Source organism: Mangifera indica, chromosome 5, assembly GCF_011075055.1.
Source record: "Mangifera indica cultivar Alphonso chromosome 5, CATAS_Mindica_2.1, whole genome shotgun sequence".
In the NCBI taxonomy this organism is placed as follows: Eukaryota; Viridiplantae; Streptophyta; class Magnoliopsida; order Sapindales; family Anacardiaceae; genus Mangifera; species Mangifera indica.
This window is the reverse complement of record NC_058141.1, coordinates 18580739-18594687: the sequence shown is the minus strand read 5'-3', so window position 1 is coordinate 18594687 and position 13949 is coordinate 18580739. Positions and strand designations below refer to the sequence as shown.

Sequence of the window (13949 nt, the reverse complement as noted above, 5' to 3'; positions counted from 1 at the left end):
TAAATGGGTACACATCATTTTATTGTTATAATTTTTATGTTTAACATTTCATGTCACAGAAAAATGGTTTTTTAATTTGAAAGAGATAACATTCAAGTTTCACAAGATGAATGTTGTCGGGTATATCAAGAAGAGGGAAACGACGCTGTTTTAGATGTACCGGCAGCTTACTTATCCGCCGACTCTGTGGGGGTTTTAACCAACTTGACTAACATCTAAACCCGCCTTCTGAACTGACGTCTTCATCAATATGGGAGTCTTAAGCGCAAGCAACCCTCATATACCGTCTACTGCCTCTTTTTTCACTCCCAAATTCTCTTTAAAAACCTCCAACAACAAAAACACTCTTATGTTTAACATATCCACCTTCAAATTCCCAAGAAAACGCTCATTTCCGTGCTATTTTTTCTCCTCTAACACAACTACCCTGCAGGTTTCTGCTCGTTTTGGTCGACCCACCAGTCGCCGCAACTCGCTGAGAAAAAAGCTTCTCAATGATCAACAACAGGTGAATCAAAACAATCTCAATTCTTCAAGAACGAGTTCTAGTTTTGAAAATATTGATAATTTAAATTACGATTCTGTGAAAGGGAGTGTTAATGATGTTTTGATTGAAAATTCTAAAGATTCAAAATTGAAACCTGTTGTTGAATCTGCTTTGCATGGTCAATTGGAGAATTGGATTGATCAGTACAAAAAGGATGTTGATTACTGGGGCGTTGGGTCGGGGAAAATTTTTACAGTTTTTCAAGATGCTGATGGGAATGTGAAGAAAGTTGTAATTGATGAAGATGAAATCTTGAAAAGAAGTCAAGTTGAAGACTTAGCTGAATTAAATTCTAAAATAGAATATGCTAGGAATTTGGCCAAAGAAATGGAGATTGGGGAAAATGTGATTCCGAGGAACAGTACAGTGGCAAAGTTTGTTCTTTCAGGTGAGGAGTCTGGTTTTGTTAATGCGATCCGTGGTGTCATTCTCCATCCTCAGTTTATCCCTAAGAGCTCTAGAGTTGGAAGCATTGTGTTGTGTGGTTTGGTTGTATTTTGGTTGGTGAAGAAACTATTTTCATTTCAAGGTAAAGAGGTGCATTACACAGAACTGGAGAAAGAAATGATGAGAAGAAAGATAAAGTCAAGAAAGGAGAAGGAAATGTTAGAGAAGGGAAGTGTGGAAGTTGTTCAAAAAGAGATGGAACCTCCAATGGAGACCTTTATAAAACCTAAGATAGATAAGCAAGAACTCAAGAAGAATATAATCAAAGCAAAGGCTTCAAAGGATAATTTCGCATTGGTGGATTCGTCTAGTTCTCAAACAAGCAAATTGGAAGATTTTGGTGATAAATTTCAGGAAATTAGAAAAATGGCCAGGGAAATCCGCATGATTGAGGGCAGGGAGCATTCCCAGGTCGACAGGAATGTAGAAGAAAAGCAGGCTGTGGATGGTAAACTAACTGATGAGATAAAAGAGTACAAACAGCATAGAGAAGATGATATAAAATTCTTGGGGAACCTTCCGAAGGAAAGTGATGAAACTGCAATGACTGTGTCTTTAGTTGAAACAAAATGCTGGAGTACTGAATTTCCCAACAAGGTACCTTCTGTTGAGAATGAGGTTGGGCAAACTTCTGGTGCTTCAATTGTGGAACAATCACATTTGAGAACAAAGCAGGATAGGGAGGGCACTTCATTTGTAGTGGTGAAAGAAGATGTTGTTCAATCATCAGATCCTCATGATGCTAAATCATCTATTTCAGATACCAATTCTGTTAGAAAAGAAACAAGGGTCATACGATCAGTGAAAGAAGCTAGGGAATTTCTTTCCAGAAAACACGGCAAAGAAGATTTTGATCAGCCCATTGTTAAAACTTTGCAAGAAAGTGTTGCTGTTTCAAATCAACCAAGTGGTAAATTTGATAGAAATACAAGGCAGACATTCAGTGTGGACAACAAAGTTTTGGGTTCTGCAAATTTTGGTGGACCATCTGAGTCTACTTTTGCTCTAAATGTTCATAAATGTTCAACTCTGAAGGATGAGGAGCAGGTTCCCATCAGCAAAGATGATCCTGAATATTCTGATGAAGAATATGAAGTGGGTGATTGTGAAAATTCCCATACTTACTTAGATCATGAAGATTCTGGTGCAAGTACAAAGACTGGAACATATGTAAAGATGGAAAACTGGGTGGAAAAAAATTTTCATGATATTGAACCCATTGCAAAGAAGATAGGAAGTGGATTCCGAGACAATTTCATGGTTGCAAGAGAGAAAGTAAATAAACAATTAAATACCTTTGCTGATATTACACAGCTTGGCTCTGGTGAAGATGACGGTGAACTTGAGTGGATGAAAGATGATAAGCTGAGAGACATTGTTTTTCAAGTCCGAGAAAATGAGTTGGCTGGGCGAGATCCATTTTATTTGATGGAGGCTGAAGATAAACTTGCATTCTTTCAGGGTCTTGAAAAGAAAGTTGAGGAAGAGAATGCAAAGTTATCCCATGTGCATGAATGGCTCCATTCAAACATTGAAAATCTTGATTATGGAGCAGGTACCATGATTACATCAAATGATCCCTATATGCTAAATTTACTCCTAAACAAATTTATTTTATAGGCTGCTTTATCAATGCACTTCCAAGGTTTGCTTCCTCAAGCATAGGTTATGAATAAATATTAATCAACTGGTTCTTAGTCATTTAGGTATTTATCACTATTTATGTTTTGTTAACCGATTAACTATGAGTTTATATATGTCATAGATCACAGTGCATAGTTGTCACTCTGCTGGTGCTAATGATCTTCCTCTCTTCCTTTAGATGGTATCAGCTTGTATGATCCACCAGAGAAAATCATACCGCGCTGGAAAGGGCCTCCATTGGAGAAAACTCCTGAGTTCCTGGATGACTTCCTTAAACAAAGGGAGGCTCTTTTTGCTGGAAAAATTCCAGTGAAGAAGGATGAGGAGAAATTTCTTCAAAAATCAACAAGGTTTCCCACCCATGAGAATGCTGCTGCTTCTTTGGCTACTAATGATTTGAAGAAGTCACAAAATAGGGATCCAAAACATTCCAAGACAGTTATAGAAGGCAGTGATGGTTCTATCAGATCTGGTAAAAAATTGGGGAAGGAGTACTGGCAACACACAAAGAAATGGTCACGTGGGTTCTTGGAATCTTATAATGCAGAGACAGACCCAGAAGTTAAATCCATTATGAAAGATATGGGAAAGGATTTAGATCGATGGATCACTGAAGAACAAATACAGGAAGCAGCTGATCTGATGACCAAACTACCTGAGAGGAATAAGAAGTTCATGGAGAAGAAAATCAACAAGCTCAAAAGAGAGATGGAGTTGTTTGGACCACAAGCTGTTGTGAGCAAATACCGTGAATATGCAGAAGAGAAAGAAGAAGATTATCTATGGTGGCTAGATCTACCACATGTTCTGGTTAGTATGCAAATGTGCTGTGTGCTTTCTTCTTTGTTGTGTTCTTTGTATTTGTGTCTTCCACTAGTCAGATGACTTCCCCAGATTCACTTGCATCCTTGCTCTTTATCTTAAGTACAGATGATTTGATAATCTTATTTACTCGTTACAATTTTATATTTAAATTGAAAAATAATAGATGGTTGCACATGATTATCCTTTGATAGAGTTTTACCTTTTTCCCTTTTAAGTAGCGGCATGTGATACATGGTAAGCAAACCAAGTGTCCTACTTAGGCAAGAAAGCAATTCTGGTGTGCTCTGTACTGCTAAAAAACACAGATTCTTAGGCAAAATACCTTGTCCTGATTATTTTCCAGTGCATTGAACTGTACACAATTCAAGACGGGGAACAAAATATAGGATTCTATTCACTGGAGATGGCTTCTGATCTTGAGTTGGAACCAAAACCCCATCATGTGATTGCTTTTGAAGATGCTGGTGATTGCAAAAACCTTTGTTATATCATTCAGAGCCATTTGGAGATGCTTGGAAGTGGCCAAGCCTTTGTTGTTGCAAGGCCTCCTAAGGTTAAGATTTTATTTTTTCTCCATGCTAAATTTATGTTATTTATTTATCAAGTTAAACAAAGAGGCACTTCCACTGAAGGACTAGCGAAGAGATCCTGCTTATAGATCCTGTTTATTTTTTGTAGATGTTTTGAGAAGAGCTTCTAGTCCTAAAGTCACTGGATGATCCTAACAATTTTTATGCAGTACTTAGCTGTGTAAAAACTAGCTTTTGTTTTTCTGGCAGCAAAAAAAGAATACTGTTCTTCTATTTTGATCTTATAATTTGGAATTTTGTCCAAAGAGGTCTCATTTAGGTCAGGTGAACAGGTGATACTGTCCAGTTCTCTACCAAAAAAACATGTATTTTAAAACTTTCAGTCAGGAACTTTATCTCTTTAGGCTTTGCATTATTTAATTGATAATTCAATCAAATTGCTTAGTGCTAGATCTTTAAAATCATCTATTTAATTCATATTTCCTTATTGCAATTATTATTCCTTTTTAACATGGACTACTTTCATTTCCTTGACTATCTTTAATCCTAAACAGGATGCTTTTCGCGAAGCCAAAGCAAATGGTTTTTGTGTAACTGTCATCAGGCAAGGAGAGCTACAGCTCAACATTGACCAACCCCTAGAAGAAGTAGAGGAACAAATTACTGAGATTGGGAGTAAGATTTACCATGATAAGATAATGGGAGATCGATCTGTGGATGTAAGCTCATTGATGAAGGGTGTCTTTGGCTTTGGTGCCAAATCCTCTAAGAGGTAATATCTCAACTTTGTGCTTAATTGCCTATAATTCTAGCCGTAAAACATCTAGAAAACATCAATGAATAATTGGATCAATGTTGTGCATTGCTAAGTAAACACCTTTGTACCTTTGATGTTTTGATTTCAGCAGAAGGGGTAAGAATCTGCCAAAGAAGATGCTGAAAAGGCCTAGCAAGAAGTGAACGAGAGTCTCCTGGCTCACCGCATTGGGCTATTGAGACAATTGACCATGTGAGATATCAGATGACCATGAAGGACACTGTTGATTTGCTCCCCTCTGCTTTCTCTTATGATTCAGTTTTGCAAGTTCCGCCAAAATGCTGTAGCAGTGGGCAGAAAGCTTGTCTTGACACAGACCGCTGACCTGCTATCTATCTTCTATTTAATTCCATATCCTGTAATTATAGTAACAGGTAGCAGTTGAAATGCTTATTCCAGTGGCAAAACATGGGGATGCTTATGACGTGAAGAACTGGAACAAGATTTTAAATGCTTATTCCAGTGGTTTTTTAATGCCTCCTGATAAAAAATTGCTGTTGGAGCTAGCTGGAATCCAGTAATTTAGAATAAAGCTTCTTCTATCCAGTTTTCATCAATGACACAAGTAGCCAAGAATTGAATTAATTTTATACATTCAGGAAGACGAAATAATTAGTTAACCTCTTCATTCATATCATGCATGTTCTGTTTTCCATATTTGATATTACATTGTGATTAATAGAATACAATATCGGCAGTTTAAACATAAGAATGACCCACGTCAAAAAAGGACCAAAAATTGCTGCAGAAGCAGTTTCAGGTTGGAGCTAAGCTAAGCAACCTTGACAACATATACAGGCGACCAAGATACCAACCACAGCTCCAGTAAAGACCTGTAATGGAGTATGGCCTAGAAGCTCTTTGAGCTTTCTTTGACTGATGGGATGACCTTGAAACAAGTCCTCAACGATCATATTAAGAACCTATGTCAAAAAGCATAAATAAAAGACAATAAATTATAAGATTTCGCGAGTCACTTCTTTAGTGGACAACATCTAATAGAGAACTCTCATGTGGGTGAGCCTAAGCTACTGAATTGCTAAGCTCCCGAGCTTTATGTAACCAAACAGAAACTAAAAAACTTCAATAATTTATCAAACATTAACACACAAAAAATTAACGAGAGTGAACTCACCTTAACAAATTTGTGTGATGAGGGGATTTCAGTGGAAACCATATGAACTTAACTGTAAAATTTTCCCACAAATCATTTCTGTAGTACCCTATTTAACAATTTGAAAACCCATTCACATAGGTATTTTCCAGACAGCATGACAGGAGACAGTAAGATAAGGTGTTTCTAGTTACAAACAACCAAAACGCAAAAAAGGCAGCCACAGTCTATAGTGTTTTGGCAATCTCACTCATTTCCCCAGCCTAAATGAAACACCAAAACAAAATAGTTGAAACCAACAAAAATAAGACCAAAACCAAAGACCTAGGAGGATGAAAATAGGACAAACCAAAGCATTTCCAGTAGCTTTTCCAACCCAAGTTAGTTCCAATAGGACAGTTCCCAACTTCTAGGAGAGCTTTAGGACGCCAAAAGGTTGCATCAATTCTCCACCAGGCAAGAATGGGGACTCCACTCAAATATGTGATAAATATAAATCCAGTATAAGCCCCACCAAAAAATGGGCCTCAGACTTCTAGATATATTATAGGAATGTAGGTCCCTGGGTAGTAAGGATATCTTTCCTTTTAGCTCAGAGAGGTATGCTACAATCCAAAAGAAAAAAATAGCCTTCAATTTTTCATGACACTCTGAAGATCAACCCTCTTGAAAATTGAATTGATATACAACAAAGAATACTAATTAGAATTGAAAGGTCCCAAAATATATATATATATATATATATTTTTCTGAGATAGAATCCCAGTTTTATAATAATCAATTATTTAACATTTTCAATCTTAATTGTGCAATGTTGCAATTATTACTGTTCAGATAAATTTCAAGACCATGCAATTTAGCACCAGAATAAGCAAATAGTCATAAGTCCAATCATATATGTAGGATGTAAGAGTTACAAAAATATGGATAGTTTAAAAAGTACACCATCCTTTATTACCTAAACACAGAAATTTTCATTAGCAGACAAGGTAGTTAGCAAATCCACAGCCATGTAAACCCAGCTAACAATGCCCAGCATGCTAGAAGCACCAACCGTAGGTGACAGTAGCTCAAAACATCAAACGGTACTTCAGAAGCATATAAAAACAGTCAAACTAATTACTTACCAAAGCAAGAGATATTAGATCTACTTCGTTTAATAGTTGCTCTGTTCCAATTAACACTTCTCCACCTAATTTAAGTTTTGATCCAGTAGTAAAACCTTGCCACTTTGAGGTTGGATCCGGGATTCATTAAAGATCCAAGCTCTAGTAATAGCCTCTACTAATAACCATTTATCAATGCCGAAAAAACAGAAAAGAAACAGTATTAATAATCATCTGACAAGCTCAATTCTACCATCAAGACTACTACAAAAGGAGCAGCAATCAAAGAAAGCATCGCAACAGTAAAATACTTAAGCAGCATCCCCAATGACCAAACACTTAAAATTGCATATTTATAACACATTAAAAGAAAACAATAATAATAATATCTTACCTCAGCTTGCATCCCAGCATGGCGTCGAACACCAATGGCATCATACATAACAATGGAACTAAACCCCAAGCAAACAGGAAATAAGCAATCTGCCGCTCCATGACAAAGCGCCACTGACGTCGTCAAAGCCGTACATAAAGCGGAGTGAGAAGAGGGCATTCCACCAGAGGCAAATAGGAATCTAAAATCCAATTTTCTCTCCACAAAGAAATTCAAAGCCATCTTTGCGGATTGTGCTACAATCCAGGCAAACAAACCAGATACAAATGTGGGATTCGCAGCCAATGTGGTCACAAAAGGACTGATTTTGACTTTTGCAGTCGAAGTCACGCTTAATAAAGCGACCCCAAACGCCCCGTTTTTTAAGTAATGGTTACTCTTGGGTAAATCTAAGATGCTTTCTAACTCATTGTTATATGCTAGCAGACGTGAAACCCATTTCTGAGTATGTGAAGAGGCTAAACCTTTGATAGACTCTAAAATCGGAAAGAAAATACATAAAAGGCTTAAAGGGAAATTCATACTGTTATTTTTATTAGATTTTGGTCCAGGGTTTTCGGAATTTGAAGTGTTTTTGAAAGAAAAAGAGATGACTGAAGAGGTTTTGAACTTACTAAACTGACTGAATTTAACGAAGGAAGAGTGTACTGGGTAGAAAGTTTTGGTTTTGATGCTCATGGAATTGAAAGAGAGAGAGCTAAATGTTGGCTTTATTATAACAGAGTCCATGAGAGAGTTCAGTAAGCATTTCAGAGAAAAGCAACAATGAGAACAACGAACTTACCAAAAAAGATCAATGAGAGCAACGAGGGGCTGTGACTGCGCAGAAGGGAGATCGAATATTTTAATTGATAAATATTGACTCTTGGTTTATCAACGAAAGTGACCCGCTGAGTAACGTATTCTCTATGGAATATGCTAAAATTAGTGCGTCTAGTAAATATTGGCGAGTGGACTCCGGACCTATACCCTAATCTGTGGACGATAGAGAGAGAGTTCAGCAGGAGTGCACCAGAAATCCAACTTTAGAATAGTAGCGGGTAACCTTTAAATTAGATAATTTTAAATTGTGATAAAATAATATTAATTATATTTATAATATATAATCATATGATTAAATAATTTTTAATTAATAATAAATCATTTATATAAATACTAAAAAATGTATTTATTGAATTCCTCTTTTTACTATACGCTTAAAAATTGGCTTAATTAATAAGAGAAAGAAAAATTAAAACAAAAGCCAACTGTACAGTAACATGGCATTGAACTTGTGGCGCAATGGGCGGCCTTACCAGGCATATATTGACGAAATGTTTGGGCGGCACCCATCCTCGCAATTGCAAGCTTGTGCCGCACCAAGGTCTAGCCTCCGCCCATCACTACATAACATACTGTAATCAATGGAGGCTTTGCATAGAATCAGATTTATTTTTAGCCTTTGTTTTATGGTAAAAATTTTCCTTTAACCAAACTTATAGTGTCTATGCTATGATGTATTAGATCGGGACATTTACAATGTTATCGATTAGACACTTCACATAATTGCTTAAGAATGTGAGTAAAAATTTTAATGTTAAATATAAACGGAAAAATCTCCATGTAATAAAATATCTTTTTGGCATCTACAAGATTTCTTTCTGGTTTTATCTTATGTTTCATGTTATCAAAGTAATTTTCTTATAGCATATGATTAGATATATAAGTATTTGAATCAGGACCTGAGAGCTACCAATGGATACCAGCCCTAGCAGCTGGAGTGAGGGCAAAACTTATGGTGGAGATCTCACCTGGCGAGTCCTCATTAACTATAGCTTTAGCAGCTGCTGCGTGACAAACAGGAGGCAAACTGGTATGTATTCGCCCTTACAAGTTCTTGCTGAATCAAAAAGAGTGATTAAAGACTCTGGTCTAAATGACACTGTATAATTCAGCACTGGAGACCCCTTTCAGGTGTTATCACATTATGGGAGCATTGATTTCTCGCTGGTGGATTGCAAGAATGATGAATACGCAAGGCTGCTAAATTTGCTACATGTTAATCCAGAAAAATCAGTAGTGGTAGCAAAAAACTTGCTGTGTGAAAAAGCAGGTTTGGGAGGCCATTTTAATGAAGTAAAGGGTAAAGTTGAAGTGAGTTCTATAAAGCATCTTATTGGGAAAGGCATGGAAATTACTATGATTGGAAGAACCAAAGAAATTGAGAAGAGAACAGAGTGTTTTTTTAAATCAAGAAAGATTCAAGTCTTCTCAGCTGCTTTGTTTCCCTTAGCTTCCAGATTTTCCGCTCCAGAGTTCTCTGGCATCAGAATTTCGGTCTGCATTATTTTTTAGCCGTGGTTTCGTGACAGTTTGTTATGTTGGCTTGTATAGATTATTGTTTTTTGGCAAGCCTGCTTGTACCCCCTTATTTTATTGGTGTTAGTTTCTATGGCCACCCTCTTGAGCGCAATCTTTGAAGGAACTTTGATAGATTCTCAAAATAAGTGATTTCAGGAGGTTATTGTATTTGCTGGTTTTACCCTTATATATTTCTTACTATCCTATCTTTTGGTAAGACAAGTTTAAGTTGTGGTCTGGTATCCCTTATAAGCCCGTGTAATATTCTCTTTTTAATGCATTTTTGCTTTTAAAAAAAAAAAAAAAAGATGATTCAAGTCAAAAAGAAAACTTCCAAGAGCAAATGGGTTGTGAATATTGACAAGGTGAGTGGGGAAGAACATATACATAGAGTTCCTCCTAAGGCCTGCTTTGGCGGCAGAGTAAACATGGCACTTCCAAATTGTTCTGAATCAAGAAAAGATCAGGCTTCTTCCAGTGATAATCTCGCAAAAAAGCTTGAAGATAAAACATTCTACTGGGACATTCCATGAATTCATGGAGTGGGTTGATCTTAAAACACAGGTTCCTAGTTATTTTACTACCAGTGTTGTGCCTACATGGAAAACTCTGGAGTTGAATGCCAAAAATTCAGGTTCTTTTTCCCTTTTCAATATTGAATCATTAATTCCTACAGATTTAATTACTTTGGCTGAAAATATATGGGGTCTGTTCATATGAACAAAAGCTGATAATTTTAAGGATCTATTTGTTTATTTAATATGTTTTTGTGGTTTAGCTGTCAAAGCAAAAGCTTTATGTTAACTTGCAAAGCAAAACAAGTCTATGTCCGACATAAAATTACATCAATTATATGTGGATGAAGTCTCTGTGTTAGTTGGGCTTTACCATCCAACACTGTGAATCAAATAAAATAAGCTTAACAGGATTTGTTGGGTGGTTGTCCACAATTAACTCAATATGGGCAAAGAGATTCAATTTTCATTTTGTGATCTTATTAGAAGATGTAAGTCCAAACTTAACACAATTAAGCATAATTTCAGGCAAAGCAACCCTCTCGTGTTCTCCCCAGGATGTGAGTTTAGTACCTAATTGCTTCGTTTATAAGGTTATCAAATTAGAGTTTTGACCTTTCCCCAACCAACATCACTATCATTCCATCCAGCCCATTTCGTAATGTTTCAGGAGAAATTTGAATGGCAGATAAAAATTGGTTCTTTCGCAATGAGTTGGCAAGATTTGACGGGAGTGATAATTACCAGGCAGCACAACCACGGTCACCTCACCAACCACCATAATGGAGCCTTCAGTTTCAAGAAACTGAAACATCTTAACCAACTCATTCCCTTCACTTTCACAATTTCTTTACTTGGTCATGTTCATCTTGCCATGGCCACATGTTAGGAACATAGACCCAAATGGCAAATTCAAGATTCTTGGCTCAAGTTTCCAAGATTCTTGTTGGGATATATGTTTTCAGCATAATCTTGGAACCAAAGATTTTTGCATTGGCTGGTGATGAAGATGCTGCAGCAGCAACCAACAGTAGTGAAGCCAATGCAGGTGTATCACCTCAAAGTAAGGATGATCATACCGGCGGTAATGGTGGAGTTGAAGTATCACAGCTTTGTAACACAGAGTTACAAACTTTTCTTCCTCCCCCATATGGTAATGTATCCCACTTGGTCTGCAAGCCTATCTGGAATACTTTCATTTTGAGGGTGAGTTTGATGTTTTTAACCATTCATCATTTTACGCATACACATATTGGATTTAACATTCATGAACTATTATTGTGGCAGTATTTGCAAAGAGAAGATCATGTTATGACCATTATATTATCAGCAATATATACCACAGGATGGGTGGGCATAGGCTTTTCAAAAGATGGAATGATGGCTGGCTCCAGCGCCATGGTGGGATGGTTTAATAAGAAAGGTCAGCCAAGAATCAAGCAATTTTACTTGCAGGGTACCCGTCAATCCCAAGTCATTGCTGACAAAGGCGAATTGCCCCTTGCAAATGTGCCTCCTGTTGTGGCAATTCATGGAGCCATGATTTATTTAGCATTTCAACTGAAGTTTGATCACAGGATTGGTCGCCAACCAATTATTTTGGCTTTTGGTACAAGATATCCCCACCACTTTCACCTATCCCATCATGATGACAGAAGAACCATTATGTTCGATTTCTCTGGAGGTTTGTCGTTCTACCTGATATTTCTCATGTTCTTCTTGGATACAATAGACTAATAAGAATCCACTCTTTGTTTCTTACAGGCTCCTCATCGGTTCTGCAAGTGAGTTCCAGAGAGAAGAAGAATCATGGAGTATTAGGTGTCATTGGATGGGGTTTAATCCTGCCTGTAGGGGCAATTGTTCCTAGGTATTTCAAGCATAAAGATCCACTGTGGTATTATCTTCATGCCATTATTCAGCTTTTGGGATTTGTTATTGGGATTGCTACAGTGCTGCTTGGAATTCAACTTTATGATAAACTGAACGTCAAGAATACTAACATTGATGCGCACAGAGGCATAGGAATCTTTATTCTTGTGCTTAGCATTCTTCAGGTTTGACCCTATCACCTGATTCTATTTGTATTTTACTCAAACAGTTCAACCCAGATGACTTTTTGAGTTCTCCAACATATTAAATGAAACCTAATTGTAGTCCATCCTTTATTTCAGATATTGGCATTCTTTCTACGACCGAAAAAGGAATCAAAGATTCGCAGGTACTGGAATTGGTACCACAGCGGGTTTGGCAGGATTGCGCTCTTCTTTGGAGCTATAAACATAGTGTTGGGAATTCAAATAGGATATGCAGGGAATGAATGGAAGGTAGGGTATGGATTCCTCCTTGCTATAATTCTACTAGCAGTTATGGTTTTAGAAGCATTATCGTGGATGAAAAGTTCGGATAAGAAGGCCACAGCATCAACATTCCAGATGAATCCAATGCAATGATCAATGTTCAAGCAGTATTCTTTCAAAAATCTGTTTTATCAAGTTCGTGATGAAATCAAATTTTGATTGGCAAGCATGGCTGACAGGCCAAGCTGTGCCAAAGTGCATTTGGTTCAATTTTCAAGAGACAAGCCTTATCTTGTGTATGGTAGAGAAAGGATTAAATGGTTGGATTATTGTTTACCAGGAGGGTCATTTCCAGTCAACTTCTTTTGTGCGTAGTAAGAGTGGAAAACTTCTTATTTTTTGCTGGTTACTGGGGAAACGATTTGAAAATTTGATAGCACCTGACCTTACATTATATTTCTTTCTACTTGTATAAAACTCTCAAGGTTTGTTACTTTTGCACTTGCATTTATTCCATCAAATCCACAACTTGTATTTTTAGCCGGTGGTATCATATGAGTTTAACAAAAAAACCAAAACAAAGTACACAAACTTAAATTATATCCCTTATGGGATTTGTCCAAATAGCAATAAGAGAGAATATTCAAGCAAAAGAGTATAGATGCGAAACTTATTAACCTCAATAGTTCATATATAATTTTATAAGAATTCATAAGAGAGCATTGTCAAGTTAAAATGATTAAAAAATAATAGATTGTGTAACTAAAAAAGAAAATTAAGAATATTTTTGTGTTCAGAAACCTTACCCTTTAATAATCATACTTGGACAATGCTTAGCAGCCACATGGTATCTAGTGAGCATGACACACAACATAGAACATGTAGACAACTCAATTCAAGGTTATGAAAATAATTCACGTTGTTTAAATGTATATACTCACGTAAGTGAATATGTGAGTTCCTTCTTCTATGTGACGAGAAATACATATATGAAAATTTTAATTAATAGATCATAATCGTATATCTACTATTAATTAAAACACTCAAATTCTCAAAATAAACAAACAAATATAATCATTATCTTGATGATCAAATAGATTATATCATATTTGATGCAAGATAGTAGTATTGTTGTAACTGTATATTAAATGCAAATTAATTGAATTGGTTAGAAACATGCATTGTGTTCAACATAAAATGGTGACACTCCACCCAAATAGCTCTAATGTGTGACAATTCGCATATTTCTTTAATTAATTGGACGTATTGACTAGAAAAAAACCTCCAAGCACCACATGAAATTGGATCACTTGGGCATATGAAGGCTAGGTATAAGGATCTTTTTCTTTCCATCCTTTTGACTTTATGAT

General features: G+C 36.5%; 3 protein-coding genes across 10 annotated transcripts; 2 read left to right on the top strand and 1 right to left on the bottom strand.

The window, feature by feature from the left end:
• Nucleotides 1-26: 26 nt before the first annotated feature.
• Nucleotides 27-5367, top strand: LOC123216958. Of its 4 annotated transcripts, XM_044637661.1 has the most exons (6): nt 28-508; nt 692-2549; nt 2817-3448; nt 3807-4016; nt 4548-4765; nt 4899-5367. In XM_044637661.1, the coding sequence occupies exons 1-6, from the start codon at nt 251-253 to the stop codon at nt 4951-4953; spliced, it is 3231 nt and encodes a 1076-aa protein (XP_044493596.1). In that variant the 5' UTR covers nt 28-250; the 3' UTR covers nt 4954-5367. The 4 variants fall into 4 exon arrangements, with proteins under 4 accessions (XP_044493594.1, XP_044493597.1, XP_044493596.1 ...); XM_044637659.1 differs by having other exon boundaries at nt 27-2549; XM_044637660.1 differs by having other exon boundaries at nt 28-2549; nt 4902-5367.
• A 45-nt stretch (nt 5368-5412) lies between these two features.
• LOC123216959 lies at nt 5413-8445 on the bottom strand. 5 transcript variants are annotated; one of them, XR_006502380.1, is made up of 4 exons: nt 7425-7540; nt 7052-7208; nt 5946-6529; nt 5611-5733 (listed from the first exon to the last, which is right to left on the bottom strand). XR_006502380.1 is itself a non-coding variant. In XM_044637663.1 (2 exons), the coding sequence occupies exons 1-2, from the start codon at nt 8151-8153 to the stop codon at nt 5578-5580; spliced, it is 885 nt and encodes a 294-aa protein (XP_044493598.1). In that variant the 5' UTR covers nt 8154-8445; the 3' UTR covers nt 5413-5577. The 5 variants fall into 5 exon arrangements, 2 of the variants coding, with proteins under 2 accessions (XP_044493598.1, XP_044493599.1); XR_006502378.1 differs by lacking the exon at nt 5946-6529 and having other exon boundaries at nt 5603-5733; nt 7052-7205; nt 7425-8445; XR_006502379.1 differs by having other exon boundaries at nt 5624-6529.
• A 2682-nt stretch (nt 8446-11127) lies between these two features.
• On the top strand, nt 11128-13072 carry LOC123216231 (cytochrome b561 and DOMON domain-containing protein At3g61750-like). The gene is made up of 4 exons (XM_044636629.1): nt 11128-11485; nt 11567-11963; nt 12044-12336; nt 12454-13072. Exons 1-4 carry the CDS (start codon nt 11183-11185, stop codon nt 12730-12732), a joined length of 1272 nt encoding a protein of 423 aa, XP_044492564.1. The 5' UTR covers nt 11128-11182; the 3' UTR covers nt 12733-13072.
• Nucleotides 13073-13949: the final 877 nt, after the last annotated feature.

Bases quoted from the DNA above. Each gene is read 5' to 3' on its own strand.
- LOC123216959 (XM_044637663.1), bottom strand. From the start codon at position 8,153: ATGGACTCTGTTATAATAAAGCCAACATTTAGCTCTCTCTCTTTCAAT. The intron at 5,734-7,424 runs GTAAGATATTAT...TTTTTGACATAG, and splicing joins ATGCTGGGATGCAAGCTGAG to GTTCTTAATATGATCGTTGA.
- LOC123216231 (XM_044636629.1), top strand. From the start codon at position 11,183: ATGGCAAATTCAAGATTCTTGGCTCAAGTTTCCAAGATTCTTGTTGGG. The intron at 11,964-12,043 runs GTTTGTCGTTCT...TGTTTCTTACAG, and splicing joins TATGTTCGATTTCTCTGGAG to GCTCCTCATCGGTTCTGCAA. The intron at 12,337-12,453 runs GTTTGACCCTAT...CCTTTATTTCAG, and splicing joins TTGTGCTTAGCATTCTTCAG to ATATTGGCATTCTTTCTACG.
- LOC123216958 (XM_044637659.1), top strand. From the start codon at position 251: ATGGGAGTCTTAAGCGCAAGCAACCCTCATATACCGTCTACTGCCTCT. The intron at 2,550-2,816 runs GTACCATGATTA...CTCTTCCTTTAG, and splicing joins AAATCTTGATTATGGAGCAG to ATGGTATCAGCTTGTATGAT. The intron at 3,449-3,806 runs GTTAGTATGCAA...ATTATTTTCCAG, and splicing joins TAGATCTACCACATGTTCTG to TGCATTGAACTGTACACAAT.